Source organism: Eulemur rufifrons, chromosome 2, assembly GCF_041146395.1.
Source record: "Eulemur rufifrons isolate Redbay chromosome 2, OSU_ERuf_1, whole genome shotgun sequence".
NCBI classification, from domain to species: domain Eukaryota; kingdom Metazoa; phylum Chordata; class Mammalia; order Primates; family Lemuridae; genus Eulemur; species Eulemur rufifrons.
Genome location: NC_090984.1, coordinates 100,708,572 through 100,730,117, shown reverse-complemented (window position 1 = coordinate 100,730,117; position 21,546 = coordinate 100,708,572). Strand labels below are relative to the sequence as shown.

General features: G+C 41.1%; 2 protein-coding genes across 5 annotated transcripts in view; one reads left to right on the top strand and one right to left on the bottom strand.

Annotated features, from left to right (window-relative positions):
* LIN52 (lin-52 DREAM MuvB core complex component) overlaps positions 1-1,748 on the bottom strand; it is a 98,869-nt gene extending 97,121 nt beyond the window's left edge. Inside the window, exon 1 of one of the 3 annotated variants that reach the window (XM_069465109.1) lies at positions 1,699-1,748. In XM_069465109.1, the coding sequence (XP_069321210.1) occupies positions 1,699-1,717 (19 nt within the window). In that variant the 5' untranslated portion in view covers positions 1,718-1,748. Of the gene's footprint in view, positions 1-1,086; positions 1,151-1,698 lie in introns of those variants that run through there. The other 2 variants (XM_069465111.1, XM_069465110.1) reach the window with 2 other exon arrangements.
* A 511-nt stretch (positions 1,749-2,259) lies between these two features.
* Positions 2,260-20,526, top strand: ALDH6A1 (aldehyde dehydrogenase 6 family member A1). 2 transcript variants are annotated; one of them, XM_069488832.1, is made up of 12 exons: positions 2,260-2,352; positions 6,776-6,832; positions 8,500-8,574; positions 8,750-8,870; positions 9,084-9,164; positions 9,569-9,871; positions 11,132-11,253; positions 12,605-12,794; positions 13,000-13,181; positions 14,568-14,747; positions 15,026-15,124; positions 18,828-20,526. In XM_069488832.1, the coding sequence occupies exons 1-12, from the start codon at positions 2,305-2,307 to the stop codon at positions 18,930-18,932; spliced, it is 1,563 nt and encodes a 520-aa protein (XP_069344933.1). In that variant the 5' UTR covers positions 2,260-2,304; the 3' UTR covers positions 18,933-20,526. The 2 variants fall into 2 exon arrangements, with proteins under 2 accessions (XP_069344933.1, XP_069344924.1); XM_069488823.1 differs by having other exon boundaries at positions 2,261-2,352; positions 8,750-8,911; positions 9,086-9,164.
* Positions 20,527-21,546: the final 1,020 nt, after the last annotated feature.

Sequence of the window (21,546 nt, the reverse complement as noted above, 5' to 3'; positions counted from 1 at the left end):
TCCTTTGTCTCTGAATATCTGTAATTTGTTATACAGTATGTACCTGTGCACAAAAAATTTTAAGACTCAGTTAAACATAAAACTTAAGATCAAGTAATATATTATTTCTGCACACATGTAATCACTTTTAATAAATGTTAATTGAAGAAGTACTGCTTGCCAAGCACTGTGCTAAATCCTGGAATCCAACTATGAACAAGACAAACTTGGACTTTATAATTTAGCACGAAAGGGACAAAGTTAACAGAATGATTATGCTGACAGTGGAAGATACAGAGATAGTGAAATAATGGTGGAGAAGGGCAACTCCAGACACTGTGTTCTGTGAAAGCCTCTTTGGGAGGCGACATCTAAATTGAAACCTGGCCTGGTGCGATGGCTCACACCTGTAAACCTAGCACTCTGGGAAGCCCAAGCAGGGGAGGCGGAGCGGGGGAGGCGTAGGGGGAAAGGACTGCTTGAGCTCAGGAGTTAGAGACCAGCCTGAGCAAGAGCGAGAGCGAGACCCTGTCTCTACCAAAAATACAAAAATTAGCCGGGCGTCGTGGTGTGCTCCTGTGGTCCCAGCTACTGGGAAGGCTAAGGCAGAAGGATCGCTTGAGCCCAGGAGGTTGCAGTGAGCTATGATGATATACCACCGCACTATACCCGGGGCGACAAAGCGAGACTCTGCTAAAAAAAAAAAAAAATGCGGTGTAGGGGTACAGAGCTAGGAAGTTTCAGAGAGCAAGATATCATATTTTTTTAAAAAATATAATAAAATGAAAACTGAAACTGAAAAAACCTTTACATGTTTGATTCATCTTTCCGACTCCCAAAGTACCTACCATTATTATTATGCCTTTCACATAGCAGGTACTTATACCTCTCTTTGGGCTCACTCTTGCAATGAACTTCCGAGATTCCTTCCGAACACAAAATGTGTTTGAGACGGGAAAACTACATATTAATATCAACAAAATCGGCGTGAGGATGGGGGCAGTAGAAGCAAAAACTGTAGTTCAAAAAGCACTGAAAGACCCTAACTCTCTAAGGCAGAACCGAGCACAAAAGCATGTGGGTATAACAAAACAACCTAATTCCTACCTGAGATGACTTGCATCTTAGACTACACTGACAAGCTCAATTCTCATTTTCCTTGAGACTCTCATGGCGAGGGGCCGAGAAGGTCCCCCACCTCTCTTGCTGCCAGGGTAACGGTTCCAAACAGAGGAAACAGGAGAGAATCATGTTTCTCTTGCGGTTCAGTCCCGAGATGAAGTCAGGCACCAGCATCTGCTAGGGTTTGAGAGTATCTTTCCATCCGGGGGCTCAATGAGAAGAAAACCAATCCTTCAATGGGGCACCCCGGGAAGGAAAAAGCTACATAGTAAGGCATCTCTTTCCCCCCAACAGTATCTTCTCTTTGATTCTCAGCCTCACCCAAATAGGGCCAACGGAGAGCCAGGCGACCCCCTTCCTTTTACCCTGGTGCCCTCCTCCACCCTCCTGGTACAAAGCGGAGAAATGGGCACCTCCGGACCTGCCGTGAAAAACCGATGAGCTGGAAACGCGGATGGATCTCAAAAAAAAGAAGTAAAAGGGAAAGGAGAGGAGCCCAAGAAAGAAGTGTAAGTTCGAAGAGCAGACAGAGAGTGGACATTCTCAGGGAAGCAAAGAAGGAGATTGCAGGCAAAGGAACTCCAAGCCGGCTCTTACCGTCTGTGGGAGACGCCATCTTCCAACCCACGTCACGTGACGTGATCAACCGTCGGCGGGAAAGCCAGGATCCATAGGCCACGCCCCCAAAGAGAAACCCTATCATCAACTCGCAACCCCTTCTGTTTCCCCGCCCCATAGGGCAATCTTTGCCTGGCCCCGCCCCTAATAATAGCCACGCCCCTCGCTCAGTTGTTGAGGCGGAGCCACAGCAAAATTCTTGGAGGGTCTTATTTACTTTCCTCAGTGAGGGGGGTGGGGCCTCGGTCATGCCTGTGGCCAATCGGGGTTCCAGGTTAGGGGGCGTCTTCCCCGTGTGCTCCATGTAGAGTACCCAAGTCAGGGGCGTCTTCCTACCTCCGCCAACATAATTGGCTGAAGTGGGAGGGCGTGAGAGCGTTTCTGCTCCTGGCCAGTCACATATCCCCAGGTCTGGGAATGAGGGGTGGAGTCAGATTTTCGTACGGATGATTGGCTAGAGAAAATGGTGCTCGCCACCAATGAGGACGTCCAGCAGGATGGAGGGCGAGGACTGGCAGCTGCAGAGCTTCTGGAGAATTACTGGCAGCAGAGAAGCTGGGAGCCGAGCAGAGGCGGCCGAGAGCCATGGCAGCGGTGGTGGCGGCGGCGGCAGTGCGGACCCGGATCCTGCAGGCGAGTGAGGGTGGCGCCAAGGGACCACGACGCTAGAAATTGGACCCTTTGCGTCCACTCTCTGATCCCTCATCGGGCAGGACCGACTTGTTGGCCCAGTCCCTTTTTGGTCGAACCTCGTGTTTCCACTATACCTGTGAGGCCCTGTCCTATACCCAACCCTCACTTCGTACCCTCCCTCGTCCCGTATCCAGCCCTGGACTCTCACCCCTGGCCCTCAGCCCTTTTACTCCTGAGCCTCCTCTTTTCTAGCTCTGGCCCACTCTCCTCCTCCAGCCTTGTCCCGTCCCCGCTGTCACTCTCTTGCCCTCACCAATCAGTCCGCTCACGGTCTTTCCCTTTCACCTCTGCACCAGCCACTTTTCTCTCCCGGTGAAACTCCCCTTTCTGCTCTCTTTTCTTAGAGCTCTGTCCCCCGCCTGGAGCATCCAAATTGCCCCCTTCCCCGACCCTACTTCACTGTCTATAATCTGTGGTAACGAGGAGGGGGTACGCAAGGAGCGAGGGTCAGTGAATGAACTTTGAATCTCCTTCTAGAAGTGTACACCAGGTTTTCGCCAAAGGCAGCAATTTGCTAAGCTATTTTCCCTCAAAATATGGCTCTTTGTATTTTCCACAGACTGTGGGCTGTCCCCTTTCTTGCCAAGACTTTCATTTAAACTTTCTCCCAGCGAAGTTACCGTTTTCATGTTGGGAAGTATTATAAATAAGGGCACCTGCTTCTGCTACCAGTATGTTCCACATGCATTCCAGGTACTAAACATCTCTAAAACAGATGATAGAAAATGGGAGCCAAAGAAGACAAGCAGCAAAAGTTCCCACCCCAAAGTCAGCTCTTCTAGTGCCAACACACCTTCAACTCTGCCCATGGGGCTTGGGTCCTCTCTGAAGCCAGCCTAAGGAGAGAGGAGCCTAAGGTGGTAGAGGAGCTGCATGCTTGAAGCCTGTGATCTCCAACTCTGTTCATAGCGGTTCCCCTGTTGTTCACAGCCTAGCAAGGACTTAGAATATGAAGCAAGATTTACTGCAGGCCAGATTCTCAAACTTGCAACAAACAACATTGCTTTTTTTACTCATTACATCCAGCCTGGGAACTTCCTCTACATTGCTGGGCTTTTCAGTAATATTAGTATTCACCAGGCTTCAGTGAGCTCTGCTACAGGCACGCATGCATTTTTAAGATTCTTGACAGAGTCAGCAAAGGTTCATGTTTAAATAAGCTATTTAATGGGATAGTATGGAGAATGAGTTTGAGGTATTTGCCAGATGGTCTGGTTTCACTCAATATTTCTTGCCTTGATCCTAGTTATGTTCTAGTATCTTTTTTTAGTAGTAGGGAAACAAAGTTTCCATCTTGTATTTTCCATTACCAACTTCTTGAAATTTTTTACTGAAATTGCTTTTTTCCTTTGCCTCCTCTTCCCCTCCCATCACGAGTCATTGAGAACATTGAGAAGGTATTTTGTCTTTTCCATCAAGGAAAAGAATCTAATCTCTCTTTCCATGTACTTTATTTTGGAAACAGACACTGTTTTCCAATTCATTTGCGGAAGCTTCTGAACTGAAGCTTCTTTAAAGAAAGGAAAAGAACAGAGATAGTAATCTTTGGTGACTAGGAACTGTTGTAACATGAAACTTTGATAAAGAATAGACCAAATTCTGCCAGCCACGAATATTAGATATTAGAGGACTATCAAAAGGACCTATAAAGGAGAGAGTTTTGAATTATTTCAAGTATTCACCTTATCTTCTCTGCTATCAAGGGTGGTAAAACTTAACCTAAAACTTCTCTCTACTTTTTGTGATATTAGCATTCCCATTCAGAGATAAGAAAACTAGTCTGGCCAGGCCCAGTGTCTGTAGTCCTACACAGTCTGCTGAGGTGGGAAGATTGCTTGAGGCCAGGAGTTGGAGACCAGTCTGAATGATATAGCGAAACCACTTCTCTAGGGGGGAAAAAAAAGAAAGAACAAAAGAATATGTGTGAAGATTAGAGTTAATATAATGAAGTAAATTACCTGACACTTAAGGTTGTCAAGGTCACACAACTAGTAAGTAATTGATGGAGCTGAGAATTCTTAAGCCAAAAAGCAAGTAGGAAATAAACATTTACAGAGCAGAAAGTTTGGTGTGACTGGTCACACAGGATAGTTTCTTCAGCAACAGTGGTAATGAGTGTTTCTTAGGAAATTAAGGTAGGAGATAAAACCTGTCAAAAACTATATGATAATGTCATATAATACCAGATTCGGTGCCTTTTATGTCCTCTTGACAGCAGGGAGGCTATGTGCAAGTGAAAAAATAAAAAGTGGCCTAGAACGCTCAAGTTGACTAATCCGTGATTTTTTTTTTTTTTTTTTTTTTGCCCTGTAAGAGAGAGCACATGAAACAAATGAATATCAAATTATTGCTTGGTGAGAACTCATTCTTACATTCTGCAAAATATTACTGAGTACTTACTCTATTCTAAGAATCATGCAAGGTACTGAGAACACAACAGTCTAGTGATCTAAGAGGAGAGAAACTTAATAATTAAATAAGCTATTATTTTATTTTATAATGTGAGATGAGAAATAAAGGAATTTGGGTGCTTTATGAACTTCACAATCAGGTACTTACTCTAGACCTGAGGTTGAGACATCTAGAGAGAGTGATGGCTAAATGGGGACCTCAAGGAGTGGGAGTGAGCCAAGCAAATGAGATGAAACAGTGCCAGGCACAAGGGAGCAGCATGTGCAAGGGCAAAGAGCACAAAACAGGTTCAAAATGGCTGGAGCCTACAGAACAAGGAGGAAAGAATGAAGCTATAGAACTAAAGAAGCAAAAATACTATATATATGTAGAGTCTTCTAAGCAACATCAAAGAGATTAGCCTTTATCCCAGGAGCAGTGGAAAGCCATTGGAAGATTTTAAACAAGGGAATGATCTGACCAGATTTATGTTTTAGAAAGACACTCTGATTATGGGATAGAAACTAGAGTCAGAAAGTTTAAGATTGGAGGCTGGGAGACCTGCTAGGAGCCATTATTGAAGTCTAGGTGAAAGACAATAGCATAGACTGGTAATGGCAGGAGGGCTAGGGAGAAGGGGGTGGTATGTTACAAAGACTTGTAGGACAGATTGCCAGGACTTGTTTGGTTCACTATGAAGTGAGAGGGAGGAGCTGGGGTGGGATCCTTCGGCAACTAGGTAAATAATGGCCCCATTCACTGAAAGGTGGACTATAGGAACCATAGCAGATTGGTGGGAGAAAGACACAGAGTTCAGCTTTTTCATTATGTGCCTAAGTAATATCCAAGTAAAGATGTGGTGAAGATGGTTCTGTGGTTATTTATTTATTTTTTTCAATGATCAAGAGCAGGTAAAAATGTTGTGGGTTTTTTTTTTTTTTTTAGACAGAGTCTTCTGTGTTGCTCAGGCTTGAGTGCCGTGGCATCAGCCTAGCTCACAGCAATCTCAAACACCTGGGCTCAAGCAATCCTCCTGCCTCAGCCTCCTGAGTAGCTGAGACTACAGGTGTGTGCCACCATGTCTGGCTAATTTTTTTCTTGTTTTAGTTACCTGGCTAATTTCTTTCTATTTTTAGTAGAGACAGGGTCTCACTCTTGCTCAGGCTGGTTTCGAACTCCTGACCTCAAGTTTTCTTCCCACCTCAGCCTCCCTGAGTGCTAGGATTACAGGCGTGAGCCACCATGCCCAGCCAGTTATGTGGTTATTACCTGAAGAGGAAGATTTGGCTAAGGACTACAGATTTGGGCATGATTGGGATCTAGATAATTAAGTCATAAGAGCCGATAAAAATGACTTCAAGGAGTGTATGCAGAATGAGAAGAAAAGAAGGTTTAGGACTAAGCCTTGAGATAATGGCGAGGTGGAAGAGGATGAGCCAGCAAAAGAGGCAGAAAAGTGACCAAACAGAAGGGACATCAGGGCATCACAGAAGACAAGTGTGAAAGGGGTTTTAGGAAGGTGGACATGAGTAACCATGTCATCTCTACTGAGAGTATAAGAAGGATTGGGCACAGTGGCTCATGCCTATAATCCTAGCACTCTGAGAGGCTGAGGTAGGAGGGTTGCTTGCTCTCAGGAGTTCAAGACCAGCCTGAACAAGAGCAAGACCTGTTTCTACTAAAAAATAGAAAAATTCTCCAGGCGTGGTGGCATGTGCCTATATCCCAGCTACTCAGGAGGCTGAAGCAGGAGGATAGCTTGAACCCAGGAGTTTGAGGTTATAGTGAGCTCTATACACCCTTGCACTCTAACCTAGGTAACAGAGCAAGACTCTATCTCAAAAAAAGCACCAAGGACCTTTTCATACACACACGGTAGCTAGTATAATGTTAAGCATATAGTAGCCATTTGCTAAATTTTAAATAATTTTCTGCTCTCATATATCAAATTAATCATTATTTTGTCTTACAGTTTTCTTCCAAAGTGAAATCCACCTGGTATTCGGCATCTTCCTTCTCTTCTTCAGTGGTGAGTTTATTTGGCATAAAGATTGATTTCTGGCCAAGGGCAGTGGCTCACACCTGTAATCCTTTGTGAGGCCAAGGCAGGAGGATTGCTTGAGGTTCAGAGTTTGGGATCAGCCTAAGCAAGAATGAGACCTTGCCTCTACTAAAAAAGAAAAATTAGCTGGGCATGGTAGCACACACCTATAGTCCCAGCTACTCAGGAGGCTGAGGCAGGACACTTGCCTGAGCCCAGGAGTTTGAGGTTGCAGTGAGCTATGATGATGCCACTGCATGCTAGTCCCAGTGACAAAGCAAGACCTGTCTCCAGAAAAAAAAAAAGGATTGATTTCTGAGAAGGAATCCAATATAGTTTTTGGATATTCCCATTTAACTTCTTTACACAAGTGTGATAAGAGTGTCTGTAAAATTTTCTATCTTGGTTTTCTTATCTAAATTATGTCTACTACATTGCAAGCATTGTCAATATTACAAGATGGTCTTTATAGTTATAATTTTAATGGCTGTATAATATTCCATCAAGTAGATGTAGCTTGAATTAATTAATAATTTCCCTGTATAACATTTAGATTGCTTCAGTGTTTCAATATTATACAACAAACATTTATTTATATAGTTTTTTCCCTTTCTTTTGGATTATTTCCCTTCTGAAATAGGATTACTATGTCAAATGATACATTTTTATAGCTTTTAGAAGTTTTGGAGACCCTTCCAGGCAGTTGTCTTCTTCTTAACAACCTTTAGAATTGTTTTCACATACCATCTGTCTGTCATTCATTTGCAGTACCTAAAACCTAATAAATAAGGACCACTGGCCAGGCGCGGTGGCTCACACCTGTAATCCTAGCACTCTGGGAGGCCGAGGCAGGTGGATCGTTTGAGCTCAGGAGTTTGAGACCAGACTGAGCAAGAGCAAGACCTCGTCTCTACTAAAAATAGAAAAAAATTATATGGATAACTAAAAATATATAGAGAAAAATTAGCCAGGCATGGTGGTGCATGCCTGTAGTCCCAGCTACTCGGGAGGCTCAGGCAGAAGGATCGCTTGAGCCCAGGAGTTTGAGGTTGCTGTGAGCTAGGCTGATGCCATGGCACTCTAGCCTGGGCAACAGAGTGAGACTCTGTCTCAAAAATAAATAAATAAATAAATAAGGACTACTGCTTTAAATCTTTGCCATATAGAAGTACGCACACATACTTCTATAACACAGTGTTCTTTTCCCTTGTTTGGCTCACAGACCCCTTTGAAAGTTTAGTGAAAGTGTTATTTCTAAGAAAAAATACACATAGATAGAAACATTTTAAAAACCTTTTGATCTTAAAGGTCATACATCCTCATAGTAATGTAATAGAAAGACAGCTGGGCCAACAAATCACAATAGCTAATCTTTGTTAACAGAGTTGCTTTTTTAGTATAACTCTCACAGTGCCATGATTTTGCTCACATGAAGTTCCACTGTATGAATAGTTGTCAGAGAGATCACAGTACTGAGAGGCTCTAACACATCTTGATATACACCATACACAAGGATATCATGTATCTCTTTCCTAGAGGTAACATTTCTAGAGACCAGTAGATTCAGTTATCAACCTGGATTCTTTCTTTTTTGTGAAAGGGAAGAGGAGAAGCAAAGCAAGTAACTAATTCTAAGTTTTGTGGGTTTTCTTCAGCCAACTGTAAAGCTCTTCATCGATGGGAAATTTGTTGAATCCAAAAGCGAGAAATGGATCGATATCCACAATCCAGTAAGTGAAGCTGCTTTGGAACCTGCATTTATAAGCCCAGAATTCTAGGACCATGGTGGAAAAGTACAGGACTGGGTGTCTGTCGTAAAGTACACAGTGCTGCTTCTGTGACTAGATGTAAAATGGAGAAGGTGAAGCAGCGGCAAAGTATGGTATGCTTCTTTTTCCCCATCAGGCCACCAATGAGGTAATCGGTCGTGTCCCTCAGGCCACCAAGGCTGAAATGGATGCAGCCATTGCTTCCTGCAAACGTGCTTTTCCTGCATGGGCAGACACTTCAGTATTAAGCCGCCAGCAGATCATGCTCCGCTATCAACAACTTATTAAAGAAAACTTGGTAAGAAATCTGAATGGTATAATTTGCAAACTGTTACTTGTCACTCCCTCCGAGACCATTTCAGCTGCTCTCCCTTGTACTGCTTCTCCTCCAGTTTTGTTCTTCCTTGGCTACCTGAGAATTAAGAGGAGGGACATCCTCGCACTAATTTCTGTTTATGTGTTCTCTCTCTAGAAAGAAATTGCCAAGTTAATCACGTTGGAACAAGGGAAGACCCTAGCTGATGCTGAAGGAGATGTATTTCGGGGCCTTCGTAAGCTGGGCATCCTTCATGGGACTTTTGGGAAGGAAAATGGGAGGCAAAAGGTCCCAGTATGGGGAAGTTGTTTCATTCTTTATGTAGATTTTGCCATCCCATGATATCTTTTTAATACTTGTGGAAAATGGTAACACTTCTCAGGTATCTATAAGACCAATTTACTTTATTCTTTATTTTACTCAGATGATCTTCCAGTCGGTATATGCATATTGCTGTTTTTTTCCCATTCAGAGAATCTCATTTTGTAGAACCCCTTTACTTGGAAGGGCAAGTCAGTGTCCCTCTGCCTCCCATTGGCCTGAGCCACTCCCTATCCTCAGGGCTGAACAGAGCATGACAGTGCTAAGTAGTACACAATGTGGAGAACTGGTGGCCTGACTTCTTCTTCTCTGTTCCAGAGGTGGTTGAGCATGCCTGTAGTGTGACATCTCTCATGCTGGGAGAGACCATGCCATCCATCACCAAAGACATGGACCTTTATTCCTACCGTCTGCCTCTGGGAGTGTGTGCAGGCATTGCTCCATTCAATTTTCCTGCCATGATCCCCCTTTGGATGTTTCCCATGGCCATGGTGTGTGGAAATACCTTCCTAATGAAACCATCAGAGCGAGTCCCTGGAGCAACTATGCTTCTTGCTAAGTTGCTCCAGGATTCCGGTGCCCCTGATGGAACATTGAACATCATTCATGGACAACATGAAGGTAACTGCCTTCTGCATGTGGCTACTAAATGGCTATCCAAAAAAATCAAGGTGTTGAGTAGTGATTGGACATTTTAGGATGAGGAACCTATGGAGAAGGGATTTATTAATCATAACCTCCATGTTTGAAGGTAATGATTGTTAACTGTTTTGCTGTCTCTGTGTACTAAGATAACTAACTGGGGAGTAGCAGTGCTTTTTGCCCTACAGTTTATTTTGAGATATTAGAAACACAGATAAGTTTAAAGAGAGGCTGGGCATGGTGACTCATGCCAGCACTTTGGGAGGCCAAGGCAGGAGGCCTGCTTGAGGCCAGGAGTTTGAGACCAGCCTGAGCAACATAACAAGACACCATCTCTACAAAAAATACAAAAATTAGCTGGGTGTGGTAGTGTACCCTTGTAGTCCCAGCTACTCATGAGGCTGAGGCAGGATTGCTTGAGCCCATTTTGAGGTTGCAGTAAGCTACGATAATGCCACTGCACTCTAGCCCAGGGAACAGAACAAGACCCTGTCTCAAAAAAACAAAGGTTAAATAGAAAGTTTTTGCTTCAGTGTTAAGGGAATTCATGGGAAGATTTAACTCAGATTTTACAAACCTCAAAGATACTGAAGGTCTTCTAATTCATATAATAACAGCTAATACTTAAATAGTGCTTCTGTGTTTCGGGCACTGTTCTTAGTGCTTTTCATATATTATTTAATCCTTACAATCATCCTTTGAGGTAGGTATTATTTTTCCATTTTATAGATGAGAAAATTGAGACATAGTGAAATTAAATATTTTGCCCAAAGTTACACTGCTAGAAACTCAAAGTCAGGATGTGTATACCCAGGAAGGCTCTGATTTTTACTTTTAAATACTATGTTATATTACCTCTCACAAGAGAGCACAATAATATATGCGAGTCCCAGTACATAGTGACAGTTGAGGAAGTACCATATTGTTAAAGGACAAAATGAAAGGGTTCAATATTAAAAAGCTGTTATTTTGGAGGGATATAGGAGTTGTAGCCTTAAGAGTTAGATTAGAAGTGGAAATTCTGGAATAGCAAATAAGGAAAATAACAAAATAGAAGAGGCTAAATAGAATTTGTAATTTAAAGAATTTAAAAGAAACAAGAGAACTTCACAATGAGAATCAAATATAGAAAAACAAATGTATGAAAACTTCAAATCCATAGCAGTAGGGAAAGGGGAAATTTGCCATGTTGAGAAGCCATTTCTTCCTTTGTGGTGATCATTTATTTTCTTCTTAAAGCTGTAAATTTTATTTGCGATCATCCAAACATCAAAGCAATCAGCTTTGTGGGATCCAACCAGGCAGGAGAGTACATCTTCGAGAGAGGATCAAGACATGGCAAGAGGGTTCAAGCCAATATGGTGATTATTATTCCCTATTTCCTCGATCTTTGTTATGTATTTAAATTACCTAGAAACAGCCCTTCAGAGGGGCCACTCATTCCACTCTAATGTCAGTGTTTTTTAATTACCATTTCATCCTGAACATTTTCTCTTTAACCATGAACCTTTTGAGGACTTTCATTCAAAGTCATGTTAATTACCTTTTATCATATACAACTAATTTTAGTGACAGAGGGTACATTCCTCCCTAAGAATGTTATCAAATTCTTTGGGCTTTAGCAGTAACAGCCAGATTATGGTTCTGGCCATTTCCTCCCTTATACCATACTTCTAGCCCTTTATCCTTCCTTCTTTTAAGGCACATCCTAACTACCAATGTCAAAGATACGATCTTCCCTAAGGGCCCAGGCTATTAAGGCACTGGAAAGAGCCACATATCCCCATTTGATAACAGTTGATAAGTGAACATGGTTTACTTGGTTGCAAATTTTGCTGTCCTCTTACTAGTTCCTTGCCAAAACATAGCAACTCTTTGAGAGTAAATATAAAGTCCTGTTTCAGCTTTCTCATTTTTTTCCCTTCAGTTAATGTTGTAGAAAAAATAACCATCTTTGCACAAGCTTGCAAACAGTTCATGATATGCTCACTTATTTTTCATGGCTGAATGTTTTGGCCAATTTGACTTAAGGCCCTCCCAGTTCACTACATATTTATTGAGTATATTCTGTGTTCAATATTATGTGTAATGGGATAAAATTAAGTATCAGACATGGTATCTAACCATGCACTCAACTGTAGCATATGGAAATAACCATACATCATCCTACATAGAAAAGAAGTTTGTGAAGCTTTGTATCTAGAAGTAAGCCAGTTTGGGAGACCTCTTTCTTAAAATTATGTATTAGGTGGTCTACTTCCTATTTCGCCTTTCAGCTGATTACTAGCATTCTTACTGGCAGCTCTTTGCTTACATTGGTTCTTCATATAACTGGAAACCCCAGCAAACAACAAATTCTTTCCTGTTTAACTTAGGAAAAAGGGGGGTCTGGATGCAATGTTTAACCTGTCAGTTTGAATGTGATTAGGACTTTAAAAAATTTTTTTGTTTTTGGTAGTGGTTTTGAGCTAAATTAATACATATCAGATTATCAGCCAGAAAGTAAAGAAAAAGTAACCTGAAGACTTGCTCAGTGTTGCCAAGACTTCACCAGTATTAAACGTAATAAATCTCTGTCCTCAAAGCAACAAAAGATGAATTCTTTAGTCCTTTCCTTAAATTCTCATTTGAAAGCTCAGATTCCTTGCTTAATTTCTTTTAGCTTAACTGTATTTGGCAAGGAAGACTCATGTACTTTCTGTATTTCTTTAGGGAGCCAAGAACCATGGAGTAGTCATGCCAGATGCCAATAAGGAAAATACCCTGAACCAGCTGGTTGGGGCAGCATTTGGAGCTGCTGGTCAGCGCTGCATGGCTCTTTCCACAGCAATCTTTGTGGGGGAAGCTAAAAAGTGGCTGCCAGAACTAGTGGAACGTGCCAAAAACCTGAGAGTCAATGCAGGTAATAAATCACCTGTATAGCTCCTTTAGATTTTGCATCTGTGGCACCAAGCTCTTGATTTTAGCATTGGCCTTGGCCAGTGGAAGCAATCATGTCTGTTCTTACCATTGCTTCTCTTTATACTGTACTTCTCATTTGGATTCATCTGTGTTACCAGTTATAGTGTGTTAATGTAGACCTTAAATATTTCTGTGTTGTTTTACAGGAGACCAGCCTGGAGCTGATTTTGGCCCTCTGATCACTCCCCAGGCCAAGGAGCGAGTGTGTCATCTAATTGATAGCGGAACAAAGGAGGGAGCTTCTATCCTTCTTGATGGGCGAAAAATTAAAGTCAAAGGCTATGAAAATGGCAACTTTGTTGGACCAACCATTATCTCAAATGTTAAGGTGAACGACTCCTTGATTTTTTCACAAATACGAGAGCTGAAGGAAACTTAGAGCTGTAGAGTCTGACCCTTCTAATTTATATATAAAGGCATTTAATGACTAAGACATCTCTTGCCAGGATTGCTTATTTTATCTGGAGTCTGAATGAGTCTTCCCTCTATACCTGAGGTCAAAAAACTTTCCATAAACGGCTAGGTATTTTCAACTTTGCAGGGATATATAGTCTCTGTTGCAACTACTCAACTCTGACGTTAGAGAGTGAAATCAGCCATGAACATTGTGAGGCTGTGTTCCAATAAAACTTTATTTATGGACACTGAAATTTGAATTCTGTATAATTTTACATGTCATGAAATATTCTTTTGATTTTTTTTGATATTTTTTTCCAATCATTTAAAAAATGCAGAAACCACTTCTAGCTTGTGGGCTGTCCAAAAACAGGCAGGATACCACATGTGGCCCATAGGCTGTAGTTTGCCAACCCCTATCTTATATTGGTTACCTATTTAAAGTTAATTTTCTCTTCCCTCTTGCTGCCTAGCTTATAGTTACTATAGTGTCTCAATCAATATATCAACCACTAAATATTTTTTGAATGCCTACTCTGTGCCCAAAATTTAGCTGTGTCTTCACCAGACAGTGACAAAAGAAAAAGAACTGATCTATCAGTTTTTATTTATCAAAACTCTGAAAGTCTCTCACCTAACATTCATGACTAAATTAGGGTTAGGAGGTGGTTTTTTTTGACATTCATATATCCCCACGATAATCCTGAATAATTCAGAGTTGAATGCAAGTATAGTAGAAATTATGAAATCTTTTGCTACAGAACCATAGAGGAAAAATCTACTTATCAGCAACAAATGCTGACTAGTTGCAGTGGTGAAGGATGTTTTGAATGTGTAAGTGTGACCTGATATCAAAATATAAATGTATAGACTTATTTGGGAGGCAAAGAAGTGAATGAAAATAGATTGTTACAGAAAACAGCATGAGATTTCTATAAACAGAAAAATTCTCCTGGTGCATTTAATATGGATTTGAGTAATAAAAAATGAATTTTCATGTAACTGGTAACATAATTGTATGAAACAAGTTGTTCAGGTATTAACAAAGAAGCTAGTGATGAACTATAAATGAACTAAAGAAACAGTGCTTAAAGATAAGGAGTGTAGTTATAGTTAATAGGAATTTCAAGTTGTTTATATGATCGGTAGCTTAGAAGATGGAACACAGTGGACTTTTTTACAGGTGGTTTAAAATGAAAATTGTTAACAGGAAAGCTGTCCATGTAAATTATGCATATTAAGTGAAAGTACCACATAAGCATAAAACACTCAGAATCTAAAAAGCTGACTTCTTTTCTGGATGCATCACTTCTGGCAGCCAAATATGACCTGTTACAAAGAGGAGATTTTTGGTCCAGTTCTTGTGGTTCTGGAGACAGAAACATTGGATGAAGCCATCAAGATTGTAAATGACAACCCATATGGAAATGGAACTGCCATCTTCACCACCAGTGGAGCCACTGCTCGGAAATATTCCCACCTGGTGGATGTTGGACAGGTTTGTGAAGAGAATTTTTAGGTGATTTTTATAGCCATTTACTATTTCCGAAGAGGAAACAGTAAACAGTGATCAGTCACTGCAACTTGTTTAAAGATTGCCCCTCCAATCTCCGGCAATGCTCTATATCTTCCTCGGGAATAAAAATTCATGAGGTAGAGGCGGGGGTGGAAGGTGGGTATTTCAAGATGGTCTCTGATGTCTTTGTGCTTTTAAATGGAGAATTCCTTTGTTTCAGTCTTTCACTTAGTATTTGATGTGGATTTGTTCTGCTTTAGGTGGGAGTGAATGTCCCCATTCCAGTGCCTTTGCCAATGTTTTCATTCACTGGCTCTCGATCTTCCTTCAGGGGAGACACCAATTTCTATGGCAAACAGGTAACTTTTGAGTTAAAATTTTTTTTTCCCTTTAAGAAACTTGAACATATTGGGGAGCAAGAATTCTCCAGGAAGGGCCATTCAGCAGCTTCTGTGGGGTCATATGTTTATCAGTGCTTCTCAGAAGATCCCCTAAAAAAGATTTAAAGGTCAACAAAATTTTGCCAAAGCCGCTTCTTCCTGAATAATGCAAGGAAACAGAGTTTTGGGGAAAGAGCATGGGAAGTCCAAGCCTTTGTATATGCCATTTCCTCTGCCTGTGACCCTCTTCCCCATCTCTCCCCTTTCATCTGACTAACTTCTCATCATCTGTCATGTCTCAGTTTAAAGACTGGACCCCCAGAAAATCAGCCCTGACCAACACCTGCTTCCTCCATGGTATGCCCCATGTGCTCCCATTGCATGTATTTCTCCTATAGTAGTTATTCTTTTACAAAAAATCTTATTGGGCACCTTTTTTGTACCAAATACTATTCTAGGCACTACGAATACAGCAGTGAACAAGAAAAATAAACCAGATCTGGAGCTGAATTGCCTGGGTTCAAATCCCAGCTCAGCCAGTTATTAGCTGTGTGACTTTGGGGGACACCCTCTTTATGCCTCAAACTTAAAAGTTATGAGGATTGAATTATCGCCACTTCCATCAGCAGGACCACATGTCCTAAAGCAGGAAGAGGCATGGCACGTTCAAACAGCAGAAAGGGGCTGGAGCACACTGAGTGAATGAGGAGGAGAATGGGAAGAGATGAGCTTAGAGAAGTAGGCAGGGACCAAGTCATGTAGGGCTCTTGAAGCCACGTTAAGAAGCCCTCGTCACACTGTAAGTATTATTTACTTATCTACAGTACTTTGCACAGAGCAGGCTGACTAAACATTTGTTGAACAAACAGGCTAGTGGAAATTCTTTGTAGGCCTAAAGGAATATGGCCACTTTGGAACTGTCATTGATAAAGTTCCTATTTTCTATACAAGTCTCACCTTTTATAGGCTAATAAAAAATTAACAATGGATTGCACAGTATATATGACAGTATGGCCAAAGTGTTAAGAAGTCAACACTTTGAGCCTGGCATGGTGGCTCATGCTTGTAATCTTAGCATTCTAGGAGGCCAAGGCAGGAGGATTGCTTGAGGCCAGAATTTGAGGTTGCTGTGAGCTATGATGACACCACTGCATTCCAGCCTGGGCGACAGAGCAAGACCCTATCTCAAGAAAGAAAACTGTCGGCCGGGTGCGGTGGCTCACGCCTGTAATCCTAGCACTCTGGGAGGCTGAGGCAGGTGGATCCCTCAAGGTCAGGAGTTCGAGACCAGCCTGAGCAAGAGCGAGACCCCATCTCTACTAAAAATAGATAGAAATTATCTGGACAACTAAAATATATATAGAAAAAAAAAACTAGCCGGGCATGGTGGCACATGCCTGTAGTCCCAGCTACTCGGGAGGCTGAGGCAGTAGGATCGCTTAAGCCCAGGAGTTTGAGGTTGCTGTGAGCTAGGCTGACGCCACGGCACTCACTCTAGCCTGGGCAACAAAGCAAGACTCTGTTTCAAAAAAAAAAAAAAGAAAGAAAGAAAGAAAACTGTCAACACTTTGCTTATCTGGAGGCTTATTAAGTAATAGCTTTTGCAAAAATGACTAGTTTGATACTGGTAACAAGCATTTCTTTTAAGGGAAACAGAGTAAAACTATTGTTTAATTCAAACCCCCTCCCCCCATTTTATTACTATAAGTTGCCCTGGTAAGTGAGGCTTTTTGGAGGAAGCCTATGAAAAAAAGATTGACCTCATACACAGTTTGAAGTCTTAAGTCCATAGGTTATTAAATTGCTACTGTGCATTCTGGAAAGAACACAAAGAAAAAAAAGTATCATTCTTACATAATGAAATATAAAAGTTAGTTGTATCTTTATGTTGAAAGTATATAATAATCTCTAAAATTGTTTTAATATATTAAAATGGTCCAGATTTTGTCAGATAATTCTAGAAGAGTAGAATACCACTACTTAATCACAGTAGTGGTTTTTCTAAAAACATTGCTCTAGCCAGGCGAGGTGGCATACGCCTATAATCTCAGGACTTTGGGAGGCCAAAGTAGGAGGACCTCTTGAGCCCAGGAGTTCAAGGCCAGCCTAGGCAACCTAGTGAGACCCCATCTCTACAAGGAAAAAAAAAAAATTAGTTGGGTGCATAGGTGCAGTGGCTCACACCTGTAGTCCCAGCTACTCCGGAAGCTGAGGAAGGAGAAGCACTTGAGACCAGGAGTTTGAGGCTGCAGTGAGCTATGATGGTGCCACTACACTCCAGCCTGGGTGGCATAGCAAGACCCTGTCTCAAAAATTAAAATAAATAAATAAATCAAAGAACCATCATTCTAGTTTGCCAATAATTTTATGTGTTAGATCTGCACAATGGGTTCTCTTTTGCTCAAGCCTACTCTTACAAAATAAACTGTGTGTGTGTATACATATACATATATACACACATACACATAAAGCCTTAAATGTGCTGAATTTTTTGGCTCACATGTTATAGGTAATTTAGAAGTGAATTTGGCTCTGTGCAGTGGCTCAGGCAGGAGGATCACTGGAGCCCAGGTGTTCAAGGCTGTAGTGAGCAATGAGCACCACTGTACTTCAGCCTGGGCAACAGAGCAAAACCTTGCCTTAAAAAAAATAAGTGCATTTGGCCGGGTGCGGTGGCTCACGCCTGTAATCCTAGCACTCTGGGAGGCCGAGGCAGGTGGATCGCTCGAGGTCAGGAGTTCGAGACCAGCCTGAGCAAGAGTGAGACCCCATCTCTACTAAAAATAGAAAGAAATTATCTGGACAACTAAAATATATATATACAAAAAATTAGCCGGGCATGGTGGCGCATGCCTGTAGTCCCAGCTACTCGGGAGGCTGAGGCAGTAGGATCGCTTAAGCCCAGGAGTTTGAGGTTGCTGTGAGCTAGACTGACGCCATGGCACTCACTCCAGCCTGGGCAACAGAGTGAGACTCTGTCTCAATTAAAAAAAAAAAAGAAAAAAAAAAAAATAAGTGCATTTGTGTAATAGCAGACATTTTACTTTGGATTTGTAAGATATTTTGAGTTTGCCACTTCAATATAGAGCTCATTATCATTGACGTTTATCAGAAACTACCTAACGTATATTTCACTCCTTTATTCCTTTTTCTTCTTCATGGGAAGGAGAGGAAAACTAACAACTGTTGAACAGCAGTCACTTTGCTAAGATGTTTTTGCATGTCATTTCATTTTCTCCTCAAAACACTGCTGTGAGGTGGACATTATGTCACACAGATAAGGCTCAAGGCTAAACTGTAGTCAATAAGGAGCAGAGGCAGGATTTGAGCCAAATCTGTTGACTTCAGGGCACATGATATTCAACTCTTGCAGAATGACCTGCAAGTTTAACAGATTATATTGTTCAAATTTTCCATTGAGGTGCTCTTGGCTTAAAGTACTAGTTTCAGCATAATAATGATGGCTAAGGTTTGATCATTTACTATGTGCCAGGTATTATGCTAAATGTTTCATTTAGATAAATTCTCATGAACAATATACTGGATTTTGGTTGCAGTCCTCAAATAGGCATGTGAGTAAGCACTTCATAGCACCTCCTTCAAAAGCCAACAAAAAGAAGAATCATGAAACCCCCAGAAATGTATGTTAACTCTTTTTTTTTTTTTCCTTTGTTCTCCTTAGGGCATCCATTTCTACACTCAGTTAAAGACCATCACTTCTCAGTGGAAAGAAGATGATGCTACTCTTTCCCCACCTGCTGTAGCCATGCCTACCATGGGCCATTAGAAACAAGTTTGTTTAAGATTCAGTCCGTCCCGAATAATCTCCCTTTATTTTTGACCAGCTTCATTTGCCAATTTTGCTCAGATTGGATCCCTGGGATTGGAATACATTGTAACTAAAATCTTTCTCAGGACTATTAGTCCCTGCAAAGTTGCTATGGGGAGACTCTTAGTGTAACATTGAAACCAGATTTTTCACTTGCTCTTCATACTTAACATTTTTGAGGCAATTACTGTGGCTGTGAAATGCTTATCTGGAGTAAGAGCTTAAACGTGTTTTCTAAAAATTCTTCCCTTTTCTGATGACTTAAAGGAAGGGAAGGTAACTATATGTAAAGATCTTCCAATAATTGGAAGATGAACTCTTTGATGGGAAAGCAGGATAGAAATAATTCACTCTCCTCTGGTTGATCCTCAGACACAGCCCTACATAAATGCCAGCAGGGGAAACCCCTCTGCAAAGTTTTCCTGAGCCTGTCTTTTATCCTACACTACACAAGATATTATACATTTCTATTTATCCCAAAATTGTGACAATTGCTTCTTTCTTTTCTGCTTAGTGCCACTTTGTTGTCCTAGTAATTCATGACCACCATTTATTCTATCATTGTTACTGTTCCTACTTCTGAAGATCACATCTCAATGATACTTCAGTAAGCAATGAATAAATCAACTTTTTGTTATGTGTGCCAAGTGTTAAGTTTCGGGATTTGCTTCAGCAATCTTTAATTAATGCTCCAGCCATTAATTCAGATGCAAATAGTTTTCTTAGAAAATTATTTCAAAAGCTCTTTTAGGCCCGGAAATCAAGGACTGTTCAAACCATGAAAGTGGTTGAGAACTCTTGCCTTAAGCAAGTCTAACCTGATAGTACTTGCTGAATTTTGTATGTTCTTTGCTCTTGCCTGCATTTCTCATTGGTAATATACTTTTCAATGAAAGAACTCTTTATGTAGTTCAATTGATTGGGGCCTAAGAATTTCAAAGCTTTTCATGACATAAAGTGGTCAAAAAAAAAAAAATTCCTTGATAGAATCTTCTACCGTTAGTTCAACTGCCTTTATATGCTTTTTTTTTTTTTTTTTTGAGATAGAGTCTTGCTCTGTTGCCCGGGCTAGAGTGCCGTGGCGTCAGCCTAGCTCACAGCAACCTCAAACTCCTGGGCTCAAGCAATCCTTCTGCCTCAGCCTCCCGAGTAGCTGGGACTACAGGCATGTGCCACCATGCCCAGCTAATTTTTTTCCATATATATTTTTAGCTGTCCAGATCATTTCTTTCTATTTTTAGTAGAGACGGGGTCTCACTCTTGCTCAGGCTGGTCTTGAACTCCTGACTTCGAGCGATCCTCCTGCCTTGGCCTCCCAGAGTGTTAGGATTATAGTGAGCCACCGTGCCCAGCCTTTATATGCTTCTTGTTTTTTTTTTTCCTCAAAAGATTTAGGAGATAGGAAGTATTTTTTTGTTACATCAATTAACTGTATAATGCTAAAGTCAGGGCTTTCAGTATACCCATCACCAGAACAGTCTACATTGTACTCGATAAGCAGATTTTTATCTCTCACCCACCTCATACTTTTTGTTTCTTTGATATATCTAAACTTTAAGTCAGAACAGAAATTGATGTGCTCAATGGAATGGATTCTCTCTTTGTGCTGTACCATCCCAATTGAATCCTGTTTTTTTTCCTGCTTCCTTAGTAGTCACTTCAGTAGTGTTAACCTACTCTTTGGAGGTTACTCAGTGAATTAAGGATGGTGAAAAACCTTGAAAATGCTGTGCACTCTGTGGACTTTAGGCTTGTTACTACCAGTTGGCTGATAGAATGTCAGAATCTTCAATCATTTAAGGTAACTGGAACTTTAATAAAATATACTTATGACCCTACTGGGGCTTTTTCTTTTTAATTCCACTTTCCTAAAGATGAGGTGATAGAAATTTATAATTTGAATACAGTGCTCCTTGTTTTATCTGTTATCACAGCTGACAACTAATGGTGATATTTAATACAATCCAACAGCTATAGTCTGGGTTGTATAAAAGATCATTATTATCTAAATTCCAAGAGGGATTAAATATAATCACAGAGACTTTTAATCTTTCCTTACATTTAAGGGAAATCACGCTTTAAAAAAATACTGACTGGCTGAGCGGTGGCTCATGCCTGTAATCCCAGTATTTTGGAAGGCTAAGGCAGGGGCATCGCTTGAGGCCAAGAGTTTGAGGTTGCAGTGAGCTATGATTGCACCACTGCACTGGAGCCCAGGCAACAGAGCGAGACCCTATCTCAAACAAAACAAACCCTGACTAGTCAGACTTGTGTTGCGCTAGTTAGAATCAATTCACTTGGCCAGCTCCTTGCTCAGAGTTTCTTGTTTCTTAGATGGAAAAAAATCTGTTATATTCATGCTATAGCAGCTAAAAAATTCACTATTTTATTTTCTTTTTGCTCTGATATGGCCTCATTAGAAATTTCTCAGATTCTACATTTTGCTAATTGATTATGAATAATAAATTATAAGTAAAAACTCTTAAAGGGAAAAGCATGGCTTTTTTTTTAATGGTGCCATACTTCCTTATAATGCCTTGTCCCCTAGATTGTAGTGATTCTCAGCTTCCCA